This window comes from Athene noctua, chromosome 6 (genome assembly GCF_965140245.1).
Source record: "Athene noctua chromosome 6, bAthNoc1.hap1.1, whole genome shotgun sequence".
NCBI lineage: Eukaryota > Metazoa > Chordata > Aves > Strigiformes > Strigidae > Athene > Athene noctua.
The window spans coordinates 33946711-33964198 of record NC_134042.1 but is presented as its reverse complement, the minus strand read 5'-3'; the positions used below and the strand labels follow the sequence as shown (position 1 = coordinate 33964198).

The following is a 17488-nucleotide window of genomic DNA, read 5'->3' as shown; positions in this document are numbered from 1 at the left end:
GAATAACTGTATATTACAGTATTAAAAAAATGACTAATGAGTAGTGAAATATCTTATTCTCCATTGTATCTGATGTGCAGGATGACACTGCAAAGAAAACAAGAACTTGGCACACTCAAACCTGATTTTTATGCCAAAATGAAAGTATGACTTGAGTTAGAACAGTGAGCAAGACCTGTTTTTTCCTATACTGCAACATATGAACGTGGCTATACAGACTTAAACATTATATACCAATGCCCACAAAGCTGCTTCTATTCAGTCACAACAGGAGAGCTAGAGTCAGAGCTCCAGTAACAGTAATAAAAGGATTCTATTGCCACCTACTCTACCAAGTTCTCAACAAGACGACAACTTCAGGTTCATTCAACATCAACTACTGAAGTGATTTTGCAGGACATTATGACCACAAAGAGCTAATGAACAGGGGTTCATCTGCTTACCAGGATAGCCTTCCAGACTCTGCCTCACATTGTTCACAGTAGGATAAACCTTCATAGAGGAGGGGAAAAAAAAAAAGGTAACTTTAATAACACACTAAATACAGAACCTGTCAATTTTCAAACAAAAATCACCTTAAAGAAAACTTACCTGAGAAAAAAACAACATTAGAAACTTCATTTTTCAGAATGAATAGAATTACACCACAGCTTAAAAGTAGCTGTGTACCAGTAAAAGTCTTTAAATACTTTTAGTGCTCATGCAGAGCTTACCAAATTCAGCTAGCAAGACTCAAACAATCATGCTTCAACCCCTTTCATGGTGGTCAAAGTAAGCTCTTAACATTATTTTATGAGATTTTAGCCTCGTATCTCAAATATGAGTATGCAGAGGCAATTAGCATTCAATAAGGGCATAGTTTGACAATATTTTCTCCTTGATTTAACAAGCTTCTGCCATAAAGATATGTCTGCTCCTCCCCTTAATTGTGCTAATAACCAGGTTAGAAGATAATTTGGTTTAGCTATCACTCAAGGTTCAATTACATCTCAGTAGTACAGATGTACTACATCTAGATTTTGCATCTACAAAACTCAATGGAAGACAAGCTATAGAATGAGAATATCATTTGATTAATTATACATACTTTAATGTCATGCAGATGGAAATTATAGTACATTTTTAGAGTATACCATACAGGATTAAGTGTCATTAAGTGTCATCCTTCTGATTTCAGGATGAAAACTACACTAACATCTTCCTAATGTTAAAAGCAAACCAAAGAGTAAGATTTAAACAACAATTAAATAAATGTTAAATAAAGGTCACTAGCATCTAAAGACATACCAAATGAACTGGAACATCACATTTCAGGAGAGATGTCACACTGCTGCCTGCAGCCACCAGGCTCTCCTGGAACTCCGAGCACAGCCATTTGGACCCATCAGCTCCCATTGAACCAATGCTTGAGAACTGTCCAACAACAGGCCACAATTCTTGTGCTGGTATTGACGAAGCATGCTCTTTCAAAAGCTAGTGAGAGAAATTGAAACATTGTTAAGACTTCAACAGGGAAAGAATACCTTAATTAATGGTTCAATATCACTTCTGATATAATAAAACCTCTATAATTCACTTCTGACAGTAGGAGAGATTAGCATTCATACTATCTACTTAACTTTGCAATAAAAAGTCATCAGGCTTTCCAAATAAACCCACTGTTACTTCAAGAGAAGGTCAAACTTCACAAGTTTTATCCAAAAGCACCAAAGCCAACCATTAAATAATGGGTAAAAAGAATGCTAGCAGCTCGTCCTAAAAACATGAAACATTAGCTTCAGAAGTCACAATAAATTAAACAACTAAATCTTTTTATATTTGGTGGTTGTTGGCCATAAAATTCCCCTCATATCCTAAAGCCCCAGCTACAATAGAATCCTACAATAAGAGGGTATAAAAGAACAATTGAAGAGAAAATTAAAATAATCCTTTTAGAGGAATTCTTTAGTTGTGAATAGAATTTCAAGTCACATTAAAACCAGATGGATATAGACACATACTAAGTTGTATGTACTGGCTACCCTTCTCCCCCCTTGAGAGAGGACACAACTAAATGGCTTGTGTAGTGTCACCAGGTTTATCTGCATTGTCACTTAAAAAAATTAATCTCTTTAATCACAGAAACATTTTCCACAAGGCTATCTTTATCCTTTACAGGCTTTTTTGATTTTATTTTTTCATTCAGTATCTTACTAGGCAAAAGAACATGCAGACAACATATCAGAAAGGACAACCTCTTTACAAGCAAGGGGAGGTCTAAAACAGTGACCTTGTGTGGAAACCAACATAAGACATTTTGTATGTCACTGAAGTTTGCCATGAACAGCATTAGAATTCCATGTAAAATTCATGACGGAGTTTGAAATAATGCCACTTCAGCAGGACGTACAGGTTAAAAGCTCCCCAATTATGAGAGACATTTAACAGGTAACATAAAATAGCTTATATGATTCTAAATAAATACTGAAAAAGAAGGGGCCCTATGAACTTAAGATATGCAATTTTGTATGAAAATTTACCATTATGGCTTATCTAAATGGAAAAAATCCATGCTCCTAATTATTCGTTTGATGAAAGAAAATCAAGATCTTAGAAATGTAATAAACAAAACTAAAAACCTGACTGAATTGATGACATCAGCTATGTGCAAACTGGTTTTTAATTTGATTTTTTTTGCCAGATCATTAGGGAAAGAGAAACTGTAATAGCCTTTAACGTTTAAGGAAATAAAATAAGCCTGTGCCCTATGTGCAGGGAAGTCTGTATCAACATTTTTCCTCGTTGAGTGCCTTTGCAAGAGGTTATACTTGGTTCCCAGTCACAGAAAACTGGATTTTGATAGTGTCATGCTTGTTAGAAACACCAACAGAAGACAGGAAGTCATTTGAGTGATGGTGGCTCCTCAGGTATCTGTAAGTACACAACAATTCAGACCACAAGCTGACCATGGTAATAATGCCAGGAATATTATGTGCAAAGTCTATGCTGTCATAGGTTTCAAGCTTATATTACTGCTTAAACTGTAACAATGTATTAAAAGATTGCTGATAATAGCTGGAAAAATCAAAAGGAACTAAAGAATGCTCTCCAAAATTATATTTACAGTTAAAAGGATATTAACTAAAATGTTTATAGTTTTAGTACCTTTCTGAGCCTAAGATGACCCCACTTTTCTTTATCACTACCTTGATATCGTCCAGGGGTAGAACCAAGCAGATACACTCTACATAAAGAAAAAACAAGACTAAGTTACTTGCAGCTCTGGAGTGGTTTGGTTTGTAAAGTATTTAGGTATTTAAGCAAAATCTATGAGCAAGATTGAACACAGAAGTGCAATCAGAAATACTTAATCCTTCAGTTAAAATTTACAATATAAAGAAGAGTGGATTTTCAGGTGCATAATTTATTATTAGCATCCTATATGGCTGTCAGGCACCACCAAGCTGCTCTGTAGTATAGACAATAACTGCATCTATTTCTGTGTATGAAAACGCAAAAGACAGACACTGTTAGCAATAAATGCAAATAGTTTGTCTGGCACACAACCGGGCACATGATTTTGAGTAAAGCAAATCTATTGTTATATCCAAATCAACAGATTCAGGTATGAGATTTCATTTGCGCACCTAATAGTTTAGACGCAAAGTACAGCTTCTTCAACTCTCTTCCTAATAACGGTTTAGAGCCTGTTCAACTTTGTCCTGAAAGCAGAGGAGATACCTGTGCAGAGTCACAACAAACAGATGCTTTAAGCAGCTGTTCCTTACTGCATCTCATGCCCAGCTTTATCCATGAATGAATGTCCCCTACATATTTTATATGGCAAGGAACCAATCCTTATCCTAAGAAGTGACTCTTCCCTAACCTGTGCATACACTCACATCAGCTAGGGCTCAATCAACCTGTCCAAGCTCAGACAGACAACCAAGTGAGTAAGAACAGCAGCTCAGGCTGTTAGCTCACCTGATGATAAAGTACATACAAGGTATGAGGGGGTAAAGAAAAAAAGACTAAAGAAAAAACACATTTTTTTATTGAATGTATTAAAATAGATGAGGTTTCAGTCTATTTCCACCAGTTTATGACCTTTTTCAGCTTTTGTTTTCAGTAAATTTTTGCCAGTTTATAAAACTGCTATTAAGCAGCCAAGGAGATTTACACTTTTTGAAGTAAATACCATATTTCCGTGGAAATGCAGGATGTATCAGAAGTTAAGCATCTGAATTATTTTAAACAGTATCAGCAATGTGAACTGGAGAGGACTGTTTCAAGACAAACTGTATTATTATTTAACACAATGTCTACTGGACACAATCTGTGCCTGTAACAGGCAAAATTCTGTGCCTATGTACATGGATTGAACTTTGTCTTACACAGAGAAGCCTATTCTTAACAAAATCCCCATTACAACCTTTGCTTGTATGATCCCTCTTACATGACAAACCCAATACAATGAAGTTTTTTTCCACTGGTAATTTTATTGGAGCAAATATTTAAGACTGACTTAAATGAAGATCTGAATCCCTATTACTTACAGCTACCTTCTGTCAACTTACTGATGATGAACCCTTTTTCATTGGAAAAAAGCATGCAAGTTACTATAAACACAAGATAACATACCTTGTCTCTGATAAATCATGTTCTTGAATCAGGTCTATCCATTCCTTGAGTGCAGGAGAATTGTAAGCCATCAGGTAACTTATTAGGTCAGACTTAAATTTCGTTTCAGATTCACCAGCAGAACCGGTTGTTCCCTGAGGTAGCCTTGGGTATAAAGGGCTTAGCCATATTCTAAAAACAAAGCCACAAAACCAGGGACACCACACATTAACACATGGCTTTAGTAAGTGATTAAAGCACTTCTGAAGGTCCTAAATGAATACTAGACAGATTTATTGTGATACTAACTATAAAGCAACTTGCCTTTGCTTTACAATTACAGAATCATCAAGTCTTATACTCAGTACCATAAAATTAATACTTTCAAATGAAAACAATCTCAACATGCTTATCCATGCATATGTTTACAGCTTTGAGCACTGTTAAACGGGCCAGGCTCAGACTTACCAACCCAATAGTCCTTTCATCAAGATTTTCTGTATGAATAGAACACTGCAACATGTTCTGCTAAGCTACTGGTTTGTGTAATGATAGAGAAAAACACCAATTAGAGTGTCTGAAATTTTTGCATAGCTTGAAGAGTAGCCCACAATAACTTGCTCTTCAAAACTTCCATCAGAATAAAATAGGGTGGGCACTACACAGGGAAAACATCTGGCATTTCTTTCCAGTCACACGTTACTGTAGCCATAGAAACCAAAGATTCTGCATTATTAAATTTACATGTTGATATGATCCTTTTTAAGTCAGAAGCCTATGAAACAGGGAAAACCATGAACCTTCATATGGGTGATACTGCATATTACTGCAGAGTGCAAAAAGAAAATGTTTTTTGTGTTTGACAAGTATATAGGACAACTTGTTAAGCATCCTAAATAGGTATTTTCCTGCATTCTTGGCTTTCTGAAAAAGCTGACTGCCAAGAGATACTAAAGCCATCCCTAAGTAAAAGATTTAAAGACAAAAAAATCAGTGGTTGTATTTCCACCACTTAAAAACCCTTATAAGAGCTTGTCTCGGACAAGTGAAAAGCCTCAAAACCTTATCATTTTTAATGGCAGCAAAATGGATGTAGAGGTGACAGCAAGTTCTGAAAAGCCATTTTCAATTATTTTGATGAAGAATTCTTATACCCTGAATTACTGTGGAGATCTAACTAAAAATGCTCCCATAAAAATAGCCTTGACAACCAGAAGTTGAGGGACCTTGTATATTAACATCTCAGTCCTATCTTTTGTGCTGTAAACAAAACTATGTCCCAAGCTAGATGTTAAGTTTAAAAACTACCAAAAAAACAGGAAGAAAATTCCATGCAAGGGAAGGATACTGGGTGGCTACTGAGTCATCTACTGTATTAAGGAACCAGTGGTGCCCAGAATTTATCAGGTTACATTCTAGATACAGTCACAGCAGAAGCAGAACATCTGCATGTTCACATTATTCTTGCACTATTAAGACAATTTTTAAATAGCTGCTTCAGATTGATATAGAGTACTTTATAGCTAGGTAGTTTTTTCATAAAGAGACAGCATGGCATAATAAAAGATCTTAAAACAGTCAGATCAAGTTTAGGCTAACAACCAGCTCAGGACAATTTTATTTACAGCAGAAAATAAGCAGAGTTCAGGCTTAGACAGCTAGCACCATTCTAGGTTTAATATTTTTATCTGCAGGATAGCTCTATCTTAGGAGGGTAAGACTCGTAGCACCAGATCATCTGACCTAGTATCCTGTCTCCAGCAGTAGCAGATAACTATGGAATGTATTAAAGTAAACATACACCTGCTAGAGATTATTGCTTACCCCTGAGTTTTCTGGTGCCAGTCTTCAGCAATAAGATTGGATGTATGTATCACAACTCGAAGACCTTCTTTGTATAACAATAACATCATTTTCCTTAAAAAAAATAATATATAATTTCATCTATTTCAAGTATACTGAGAGTAGGAGATAAATTAACAATTCATTAAAATGCTCCAAGATAATTATTTTCAAAAGATTTGTTCTGCATAGTACACTCAGACTTCAATTCATGGCCATGCCAAACTTACATGGCAGTCATCAGATTATACCTACATATTTTGTCAGTATCATCATACAATATATTCTAGAGTACAGTTTAACATTCCATGTAACTGATTTCCCAATGCAAAAATGAATACTTGCAGAACATTTTCTGTATTTGCTAAGTTTTTCAGATAAAACTTATTCCTTTGCAGACAGTTAAAACAAGAAATAAGGAACACTAAAAGGCCTTTGCTTATAGATGAAAAGACAATTTTTAAAACAGAAGGTAGTATGTAGGTAACTTACCACTGAGATTGCAAAAAAAATATTTATCTACCATAAACTCAAGATACAGCACAAACAAGTTTTAAAACTAGTAACCAAGTTAAAAATGATTGTGTTTTTCATAACACAATTGCTCAGAATTTCATATACAAGTTTTCAGTAGTTGTGTAAAGACAGCATATCCATACGACCCTGAAGGATGAAATGGTTTCCACAGAAACCAATGCTCAAGAATGAAAGCTGTAAGGAAAAAACATGCTTATCTTCATCGCTGTCCCATGGCGAGATAATGCTATGCAAATCATCTCAGGCTCAAATTTAGACAATGATTTATTCAGTAATTTCTGCTTTTAATGTTAGGTTCAGCACACTAATGTTAAAGTACCCATACATGCCCTCCTGTGCTTACTGCATAGTTTATGCAATATGCAAGACTCCCTAACTATATGCCTCAATCTAGTCACAAATTGAGTTGACAGTAAAATAAGTATTTTACAGCAAAATAAGGTTTAAGATTAAAGTATACAGAAGTGATAAATGACCAAAACATCACTACTTCCAAAAAACCAAAATCACAGATGTGCAGTTTAAGTTTCACATCATACAACAGGAGTAGCATGAATTTAAATCTTTATATTTGATGGGGTAAAAACTGTTAAGTTTCTTTTGGAACTTAATTGTTTCATTACCCACCAAGATCCGATTTACTGGCCTGCCACTCACTTGCGTTCCATCTGCAGCAGAATGCGCATTCAGAAGTACACTACTTGGAACAACCCTTTGAAATACATAGTTACTAAGAACTGTAACATTTAACATCACTATTACTTATTTATCCCAAAGTGTGGTGGAAGAAAAAAAATTTGAAGTTGAGCATACAGAGAATGAGTGCTTCTGCTTGAACTGCTTAAGTGAAAAAAAGCTAAAGCTTTAAAATGATCAATTTGAAAAACAACCTCAATTCCTTTTATGTCCCTCACTAAACCTGAGGGAAAAGCAAGACTCATTTTTAAAATGCTGATTTCTTTCCTTTATTTGCATATTCATCTCCAAACAGGCAATAAAGAGGTCAGCATGCTTTAATGTTGTTTTACAATTTCTTAATGTAATGTCATGTTTTATAGAACAAGTTATACGAAACAATTAAAAAATAGTGCAGTGCCCTGAAATCAAAGATCTTTGCTACAAGACATAAATGTGTTATTTGTATCTTGCAGTCAACAAAATTCCCTTTGTGACACTTCCATAATATCAAATTAAGCATTTTATTTGAAGACCCCAAAATTCAGTAATTATTTCCAGATCCTCCAAGTTAACTGCAAAAACTGAGCAGTAAATCAGTGTTGTGTCCAACTTGTCACTGACTAATCAAGTCTGTGTTACACTTATAGTATTAAGGCATGAGTTAAGAGCCACAGCCTGCAATTCACTGATGTTAATTGTCTCACTTGCACATCTGACATTCACATAATAGCTGATTCATTTCCTTAAACTGAAACAATCCTATCATCTATAAATACAAAATAATTAAGGAAATTTTTCTTTAAGCTTCCGCAATTTCTATGAAATTATTTCATGGCTTTAAAATAACTTGTAGATAAATGAAACATACACATAGAATATGAAAGATACTACTTTAGATTTTCATCAATATATGTTAGGCCTTCAGAATTATGTTTTCACAAGAAGTAATAATCTATGTTCCTATCCTATAAAGATACTAGACACTACTTAGCAGTTCAATCATGTCAACTGTGTGTATCAACTCTGTGGTCATCTTTAGAAGTGGAGCTTTCTGTTTCATAGCTGTTACTTACGTATGGTGAGTTCCAAATGCAATATCCAGTTTAGCCTATAAAATTAAAAAGTTGATCATTAAAAACTCCTATTGTGCATTCCTATATGCAAGAATGTTGAGGGAAGAGAGATGCTTCTTCATTTTGTTTCATTTCACTGCTCTCTAGTGGACAGATCACAAAATACATTATTTTTTCCCTCTCATCTCCTTTAAATGTGCTAATTTCTAGACAGCGATACAACTCTTTACTAGAACTGCTTCAGCAGAATTTCAAATTCAGCAAGAGCTAGCAATGTGCCCTTGCACCACTAACAGTGTCCTGGGCTGCATTAGGAGAAGTGTTGCCAGTAGGTCAAAGAAGGTGATCCTTCACCTCTATTCAGCACTGGTGAGGCCACACATGCAATACTGGGTCCAGTTCTGGGCTCCCCAGTACAGGAGAGACAGGGCCATGCTGCAGAGTGCCAAAGGACCACTAAGATGATTAAGGGACCCATGAAAAAGGCTGAGAGAGCTGGCACTATTCAGCCTGGAGAAGAGAAGGCTCAGAGGGGATCTGACCAGGACGTATAAATGCTTGAAGGGAAAGTATAAACAAGGGGGAGCCAGGCTCTTTTCAGTGATGCTCAGTGGCAGGACCAGAGGCAATGGGCACAAACCAAAACACCAGAGGCTCCATCTAAAAATCGGGAAACTTTTTACTGTGAGGGTGACTAAGCACCAGTATGGATTGCCATGCAATGTTACGGAGTCTCCATCCTTGTAGATATTCAAAACCTACCTGGACATTGTCCTGGACAACTGGTTCTAAGTGACCCTGCTTGAGCAGGAGAGTTGGACTAGATGACCTCCAGAGGTCCCTTCCAATCTCAACAATTCTGTGATTTTGAAGCAATCAATGACTGTTACAAGCAGCTTAATGGCTAACATTGTAAAGAAAAGGACAGAAGCTAAACAGATGCACTGATGTGCTTTGCTCTTATTAAAGAGTACTTACAGCACAATTTCCAGGGAAAGAATGAAATGCTAGTTACAGGTGTTAAGAAAATAATTTTAGCCAGTGATGGCTCCAACATTGTGCCTAGTTAATATGGGCATGGAGGAGAAGAGTAAAACACATTTCATTTTGGGGTGCTAATATAGCAGACTAGCATGTAGACTACCAGAAGAATCTGAAGCAGTATACTCAAACAGGAAAACCAGCACAAATGACATTTTTCCCTGCTACTTACTAGTAACTGCACCGACAAGTTTATCATATGGGACATATTACATTCAAATTCTTGTTGTGTGTGAAAAGGAAATATTATACACAAACCCATGAATCTATTGTTAGCTTATTTGAAATCTTAATCTAAAATTGTTCCTACTCCATAACTTATTGATAACATCTGATTATCACAGCACACAGCAGCCCAGAAATCCTGGCCTCGAGCACTCATGTCTGGCATTAATACACTGATCTCTAGGAAGCTCAGGTTTACCAGACTGCCTCAGAAGGAAGAAAGTTCCAAGATCATCCTCCTCCTAACAGAGTAAGATATCCCCAGGATCAATCATATATTCCACCCAGAAAAACCCTGAAATATTGGCAAGTTGCCATAACCACATCACTCCCTCAGTGCTGAAGCCAGTAACTTTACAACTCGGGGACAACAAGAGCATAAGCATAACATCAGAGACAAAATGGCATGTGCCAAGAAATGTGCTTATAGCAATTTTAACAATATTATGGCAACTATGTGTAACAGCATTTTGTGTAAAACATATTTGGATAATTAATAATTCTCTGATGAGATTTAAGATTACAGTGACACTGGGACTAAGTCCTTCAGTTTACACAAAAAGTGCTTCCTTTTTAGTCATTACATGAATTTGAGTGGAATATGTTAGTGGAGAAGGTGTGCAGCTCTTTCTGTGAGCCCCATGACACTTCTGTGGGCAGCTGTTACATGCAAACCTTTTGTGAGCAACAGTCTACCATAATCACCAAAGTCCAGGAACCATGTTCCCGTGGCCCTGATAGGTATATTCCTTAAAGCATAACAATAAATTCTTGCCTGGAAAAGGCAAGAGATAAGGTGTGTCTCTTTTCATTCATAAAAAGATTTTGAGTGCAACAGATGGCTTTATTTCAACCAAAGGGTGATACACATGTTAATTACCTGACAAAAGCTGATGTTCTCATAAGGGCGTGCTTGTGCAAGCAGTTCAGCTTTGGATTCTCTCTTTTCGCCATGAACTATTAACAATGGCTTCTTCCTTAAATAAAAGGAGATTACTATTAAAACATCAAGTGAATTAGTAATCAAGTCTAAATTATTCCTTCCTATAGTTAAGATTTTTGACCCCCAAATCTGATAGATTTTAGTGCCATCTTCCTGCTGTGCTATATGCCCTACTAACTAACTCAAAAAAGCAGAACCCCTAAGAGAAAGACACTAGAAAACTTTAATAGAAAAAAGGTAACATGAAGGGCAGAGTAAATCAAACATCAAAACAGAAACTAATAATACAAGATCTTGTCTGTATAGCTGGAAACAGACAAATAAAAACTCAGAAGTATTGATATATACATTGTGGATCTAAGACAATTTAATCATTGTTACCTTACAGAGCAGGTAGGAAGAATGAAAGGGAAAAGGAGAGGGCCAAGTCTATTCTGGCAGTAGTTTTGCTTCCTAATACATTGTTCTACTACATTTCTAGTAAAAAGCAAAAAAATGGAGAGAAAACTGTACATCATACACTCACTTAATCTGCAGTAGGTTGCAATTATCAAAAAGGAATTTCAAGCAAATATAAGAACCGCTTTCAGGACAATGTCCAGCAACCACAACCATATTGTATCCATTGACATATCATGATCATTTTTGCATAGTTTTCTTGTGCCTTTCCTACATTCCCTCCTCCCTCTTGCGTTACCTTGCTCTTGGCTTAGTAAACTGTATGGCAAAAAAGCTTCCTGTTCCATCTTTATCGGTCATCTACTGCATTGTCATCGTGGCCCACAATGGGACCTCCTAAATGTTAATTAATAAAAATCAGAAACCAGCCATACTGAACTCTGACCACTTAAGTCTTGAAAAGAGGCAAGAAATCAATAGAGAACCACAACTGTGACATAATCATACAAGGAAAACCAAGAGTCTACACATACACAAATGGTAATAGTAATTTGCAACTGCAAACAAGTGTTTATCATTCACTTGTAACAGGAACTTGCATGAACAGAATGATTTGGAAACTGTATCATTTCATCTTTGTAAGATAAACATACCTGAATTCCTGTGGATACTGTCTTACAAGCCATCCCACATCTATACAGTAGTTGAACTTGTACATAAGAAAAAGAAAACAGACTCATTAACAAGAAAAAGCAGAGTTTGTCAGAACAATGAACTACAGCAAAAAAGTTTCTTACATAAAGTCAGCACTCAATACCACTTACATCATTCAAAACATGTTTTAAAAACAGGTGGTTTTTTGAATTTCACATGGTTTCTTTCATGTCTCAACAATTCAGGAACGAATTTAAGTTATTCAAAAGCATATTTTAGTCTTCATAAAATTTAGCATGCAGAAATAAAAGGTCACATACACATAATATAAAAGCTTTGGTTCAAGAACCATCTCTGCCATGTGCTTATACCAGGAATGATAGCAAAAGCCCCGTGGAATAACAAAAGTATCATTCCTAGATTGCAATGCTTTTTTCTTTCAAAAAAATAATTTACCCACACAGAAATACACATTTTTCAGTTGCACATTCCTCAAAAACAGGAGACAAAGCAGTCTTATAATTGCCTGAATCTAAACAGAACATGGGATGATATTTACATGTCACCAAATTGTCATGCAGTTGAAAACATTTATAGAGTTTCCTCTGTATTTTAGCAAAGTTCCCTCCTAGTATCAGCTACATGGCACAAACATGCATTTCTAGTTTAGGGTTAAAGGGAAATAAGCAAGTGAAATCAATTTGACAAACAGAAAACTCACCTGGGCAGAAGACATGAGTGTCCCAAAAAGAGGAGACAAAATATCTATTAAAAACATTAAAGTATAATTAAGTAAAAAAAAAAGGTTCAAGTAAACATTTCACATCTTGAACAGTTTGAAAACTACCACAGCACAAATGACAGATTGTTCACAGACTTTGTGTAACAGACATTCACATTCAAGTTTCTGTTCTGAATATTCAAGTCACTGTTTCTCCTGTGAAACCCTTATGGTCTTGTGTTTGTAAAAAACATTAATCCTCTCAAAGTAGAAAACAAATTTTTAACTCATTAGGAGAAAGACCAAGATCATATGGAGGAAGAACCATCTCCCAGATAGAGAGAGCTTGAAGAACTGTGGCAGGGTATAAGCAATAAGATCATAGTTAATGCTTAAAGACTCAGTCTGCAACAGGTACGTGTATCCTCAGTTCATTCACGGTAACAGAGAAAACTAATCTGAGGATTTATAGCCTCAATAACTGAATGGCAGCAACTTGAAAACATATCTTACAAATACCTTATAGGATTGACAAAATATTTCATACCTTATCTCTACAGAAATCTGTTTTTTCAGGTTAAGCAAACAAGAACTCAGACCCTCCACCAGCTCAACTAATCACCCAGCAGAACAACTACTCCTAAGAGAGGACAGGCCAAAAGCCACAATGAATTCACAAAGCAAATAAAGATACAGCAGTAAAGCAATTGAGGTCTCCAACACCAGGCTGCCATCAACAATCCCTGCTCATAGGGAGCACATGAGGTTGAGGAAAAGTTACAAGCTAATTGTATAAGTCTTGAGACATTCTTCTTCAAAGAACTACTTTTTTTTTTGGCCTCATTTTATTGTATTTCTGTGAATAAATCTGTTATTAAGCTGTTTCTGATTCTGCCTTGTGATGTTTGAGATTCCATTTCTGCGTGAGGGGATCTTTACAGGTGCACAGAGCTGTTCCCCCTTACGTCAAACTACAACTACACAGCATTCCTGAAGCATTGGTACTGTGCACCAAAAAAGTCGTTCCATCTTGACTTATACTCATTTCTACTAGAACTGAAATGGGCCCTCGAATCCAAGCCACAGAACTTCAGAAGTACTATCTCGCACTGCATCAATAGTGAGTTACTAGGTCCAAAACACTCAGGAGCATTAAAACAAGTGCGAACTCAGGGAGAATGGTTAGGCACCCAAGAAAAAACAGTCCTTTAAGTGCCATGAAGGCAAGCAGTTTTCCCCACATAAACTCAAAGAGAAGGCAGCAATAAGAAGCTTGCCCTGGCTAAATGCACATTAGATTTGTACAGTATAACTCAGAAGTTACAACACGATCAGTATCAGCAGAGTAATGCTTTATACACTTCACTTCTAGAAGAGAAAGGCAAATATAACAGAACCAATTCCTACAATTTGCACATTTAGAATATGAAACCCCAGCTACCCCAAAGAACATATTCATTTTAAAAAACCCACAAACTAAATATAAGCATTCTTTTGCAAATAGGTCTCCCAAAAAACAACTTCTGTAGAAGCCACTTGTTCACCTTTTATGTGCAGGGCTCCGGAATTATAGCTCTGTTCAATCCCTGTGACTTTAGTGAGAAAAAACCTGAAAGGGTTCCCGCCATTCAACAAATCCCAGGTATCTTGGGTTTCACTGAGTGTTTCATTATAGTCCTCTGCTTGCTGACTCTCTGAGAGTTCATCATCTCTGCAAAGATTCAGAGCACGTTCTTCTGGTGCATCACGTATTTCTTCTTTCTGTGTTTCTTTGTGGCCATGCTTTTCCTGATCTTCAGGCTCTTCATCACTACTAGAAAGACACCAGCCTAACCCTTCCTGGCTAGCTCTCTGTTTTCCTGCTGGAGGTGTTTCTGTAGAAAAACTTTTATCACCGAGCTTCAGAGGAGAAGCTTTTCTCTTGTGAGCAGCTTTCCTAGCTTCAGAGCATGGATATTGTGGCCCACTTGTTCTGCCACGTGCAGCATCCAATAGTGAAGATGTAGAGGGTTTTTCACTATCAGAATTCTCTTCTGTACTTTCATCACTGCTAGATACTGTCCATTTTCCATGTGCACCTTCCTGAAGCATGTTCCTAGGGATTAAAAAACATTAACACCAAACAAAAATCGTGCATTTTTGCTACGGTCAAGTCTTTTTCCCTTCCTACTTTCCATTTGCTTATTACTAGAGAGCTTCGTTTTTCGTATCTGGCAGAATCCCCGTGCAACTTCTGACTCGGAAAAGTTTCCCCGCGCACAAAGCTTATTTGTTTCTGTGCCCAGGAAACAAAGAAACACGTGCAACGGGAGCAGCCATCAGCTGGGAAGCCGCTATGGTGGAAATCTGCACCCGGAAAAGGGGCCAGGATAGGGGCACGTAGAGGAAACGATTTCTCGAGTCAAAATAATAATTTGTATCACACAGGTATTTCTCATCCCGACCCTAACAGTTAGGGGTCTAGCGCGCTCTGCTGAGCGGACACGGGAGCGGGGACTGGAGCCAGGGCCGCTCTTTCCGGCCGCCTCTGGAGGCCCACAGCCCCCCTCCGCCGCCCTCCACGTCCCAAGCGAGGCCCTCCGCCGCGGGCGGCGGGAAGCCTGAGCAGCGCGACCGCTAAGGGCCGTGCGGGTGCGGGCGCGAGCGCTGCTCCCGCCGGCACCGCCGCCGGCTCCGCCACCGCCCCGCGAGGAAGGCAGCGCCGCCGCCGGGAGGCACCGCGGCGGGGCGGGGCCAGCGGCAGCGCGCGGCGGCCGCCGCCGGCCCACCCGCGCGCGGCCGCCACCCGTTCCCGAGGGCGCGAACGAGCGCGCGAGCCCCGGCTCCAACGGCCGCAGGGGCCGCTCCCGCCCGTGCCGGCACGCCGCTCGCCCTAGCCGCCAGCGCCCGCCCCAGCCCGGCGGCTCACCTCGGGGGCTCCCGCCCGGGCGGCGTGCCCCGGAGCCCGAGAAGAAAAGGAGAAGGCCGCGGCCCGTGGGCACCAGTGGCAGCGCGGCACGGCCCCGCCCCGCCGCCCGGGCCAATGGCGCGCGTCTGATTTGAGCCAATCGGCGCCGGCGCCGCGCCTGCCCCGCGGGGGGGGTGGCGGCGCGTGCGTCGCTAGGCAGCGCGGGGCCCGCCGGCGCGGGGCGGCCCAGCCGCGGCTGCCGCCTGAGGGGAGCCGCCCTCCGCAGCCGGGCGGGTGAGGAGCCGGGGGGGTCGCGGGGCCGTCCCATCGGTGCCCGGTGATGCCCGAAGGGCTTTCCCGGCCTGGCAGGAGCGCACGGGCGCGGAGAGGCGCTCAGGCATCTCTCAGAACTGCTAAACCGGCAAAACAGTCACGTCTTAGTGACCTGAATTAATCTAATAAGTCTTTATTTGACCTTATTATTAGTTTAGGGCAGGTGCAGTATTTGCATAATCGTTCATTCAGCTCAGTGTTAATTACTGTGTCTGAAGTGCCCTGCTAATGAGATAACTGCGTGACGACTTCAAGAAGAGAATGGGAGGGAAACAGGTGTAAAATTCATCAAAGTAAGAGCATGGACTACATCAAAGCTTGCTCTATCTACCAAAATGAACTGTCTTAGCGTTTGGTTCTCATTAATTTATTACAAGCGTGTGATTGCAGTTAACAAAAAACGTTAGTGTCATATATCAGCATGCAATAAAATCGTCAAGCTACACCTAGAAAAACAATGAAATTTCAACTTGTTTGTGTAATTTTATCAATACTTTCCCAGAGAGTTGCATGTAATGCTTCTTCCTGTGGATATACTACTCTTCAGTACTATGTGATCAAATGTTTTATTATCAACCCTTGTTGATGATCTTCTGTGGGAAAATCTCTTAGGAAAGTTGCATGTTTTTGTATGTTATGAGCATAATATCTTGCCTAAGTATAGGCTGTGGAAACAGTATGTGTTTTCGAAAAGTACTTCAGAAAATTTGATGGCTTCTGACTATGCTTGCGTTCTAGCCTCTCATAATTCCTCTCTATATAGTGACTTAGCTGAGAATTAAAGATGCCTAATGTTTTTTCAATAAAAAATTCAAGATCTTGCAGAAACAAATTTAATGTAATTTGCTTTCTAGAAGCCTGTACCATATATTCTAAGTTTGCAAAAAGACTTTTCATAATAAGCACACAAAACATAGAAGTAGGAAAAATTGAAATGGATGCGGTCTATTTTTAGCTACTGTAACGGAGCAGATGAACAGAGTTCTGACAGAAATGCAACTAATCTTCAGTAGTTGTTTTCAATAGCATAGATTAATTCAGCAAGTGCCTATTTTATTCTTCCCGTAACAGTTACTCAGAGTAAAACATATTAGGTCAGGTTTATTGTTTTTTAATGCAAATCACTTGGTTTCTATAGATTTTTGAAGTGTGTGATGAAGATAACAAAGGCTACTGAAGCAGAGAGGACTTTAAAGTTGCTGTAGTAAAGTTGTTTGATTATAAACCTTCAAAGGTGTTTTTTTTTTTTTCATTTATGTTCTGAAGACCCAGCTTATACAGATGTCTCACTGTTGAGACTCTGTGTACTGACTGGTACACACTAATTGGAGTAGATTACTGTAGGTTTGGTAAACAGAAATATCTACAGATTCTTAGTCATTTTCTTATGTGGGGGTATTTATTTCAAAAGAAAATAATCAAACCCCTACCTTTCCTGCTGCAGACTGTGATGGGCGGAAGGATGCGTTGTATTTCACAAGTGCACAAGATGTGTGAAATAAGTGAATTACTGAGCTTGTTATTGATCAATGAGTGGTTTTTTTTAGTGGTACACT

The 17488-nt window shown here is 38.6% G+C and overlaps 1 protein-coding gene across 2 annotated transcripts in view; it reads right to left on the bottom strand.

The window, feature by feature from the left end:
• The window catches only part of TDP1 (tyrosyl-DNA phosphodiesterase 1), a 47170-nt gene extending 31445 nt beyond the window's left edge, over positions 1-15725 (bottom strand). For both annotated transcript variants that reach the window (XM_074908528.1, XM_074908529.1), the window contains exons 1-11: positions 15621-15725; positions 14257-14807; positions 12713-12756; positions 11991-12046; positions 10876-10972; positions 8730-8764; positions 6424-6516; positions 4621-4791; positions 3145-3223; positions 1288-1473; positions 444-492 (exon numbers count right to left, since the gene is read on the bottom strand). In XM_074908528.1, coding sequence (XP_074764629.1) covers positions 444-492; positions 1288-1473; positions 3145-3223; positions 4621-4791; positions 6424-6516; positions 8730-8764; positions 10876-10972; positions 11991-12046; positions 12713-12756; positions 14257-14803 — 1357 coding nt within the window. In that variant the 5' untranslated portion in view covers positions 14804-14807; positions 15621-15725. The remainder of the gene's footprint in view (positions 1-443; positions 493-1287; positions 1474-3144; positions 3224-4620; positions 4792-6423; positions 6517-8729; positions 8765-10875; positions 10973-11990; positions 12047-12712; positions 12757-14256; positions 14808-15620) is intronic.
• Between the last annotated feature and the right edge of the window lie 1763 nt (positions 15726-17488).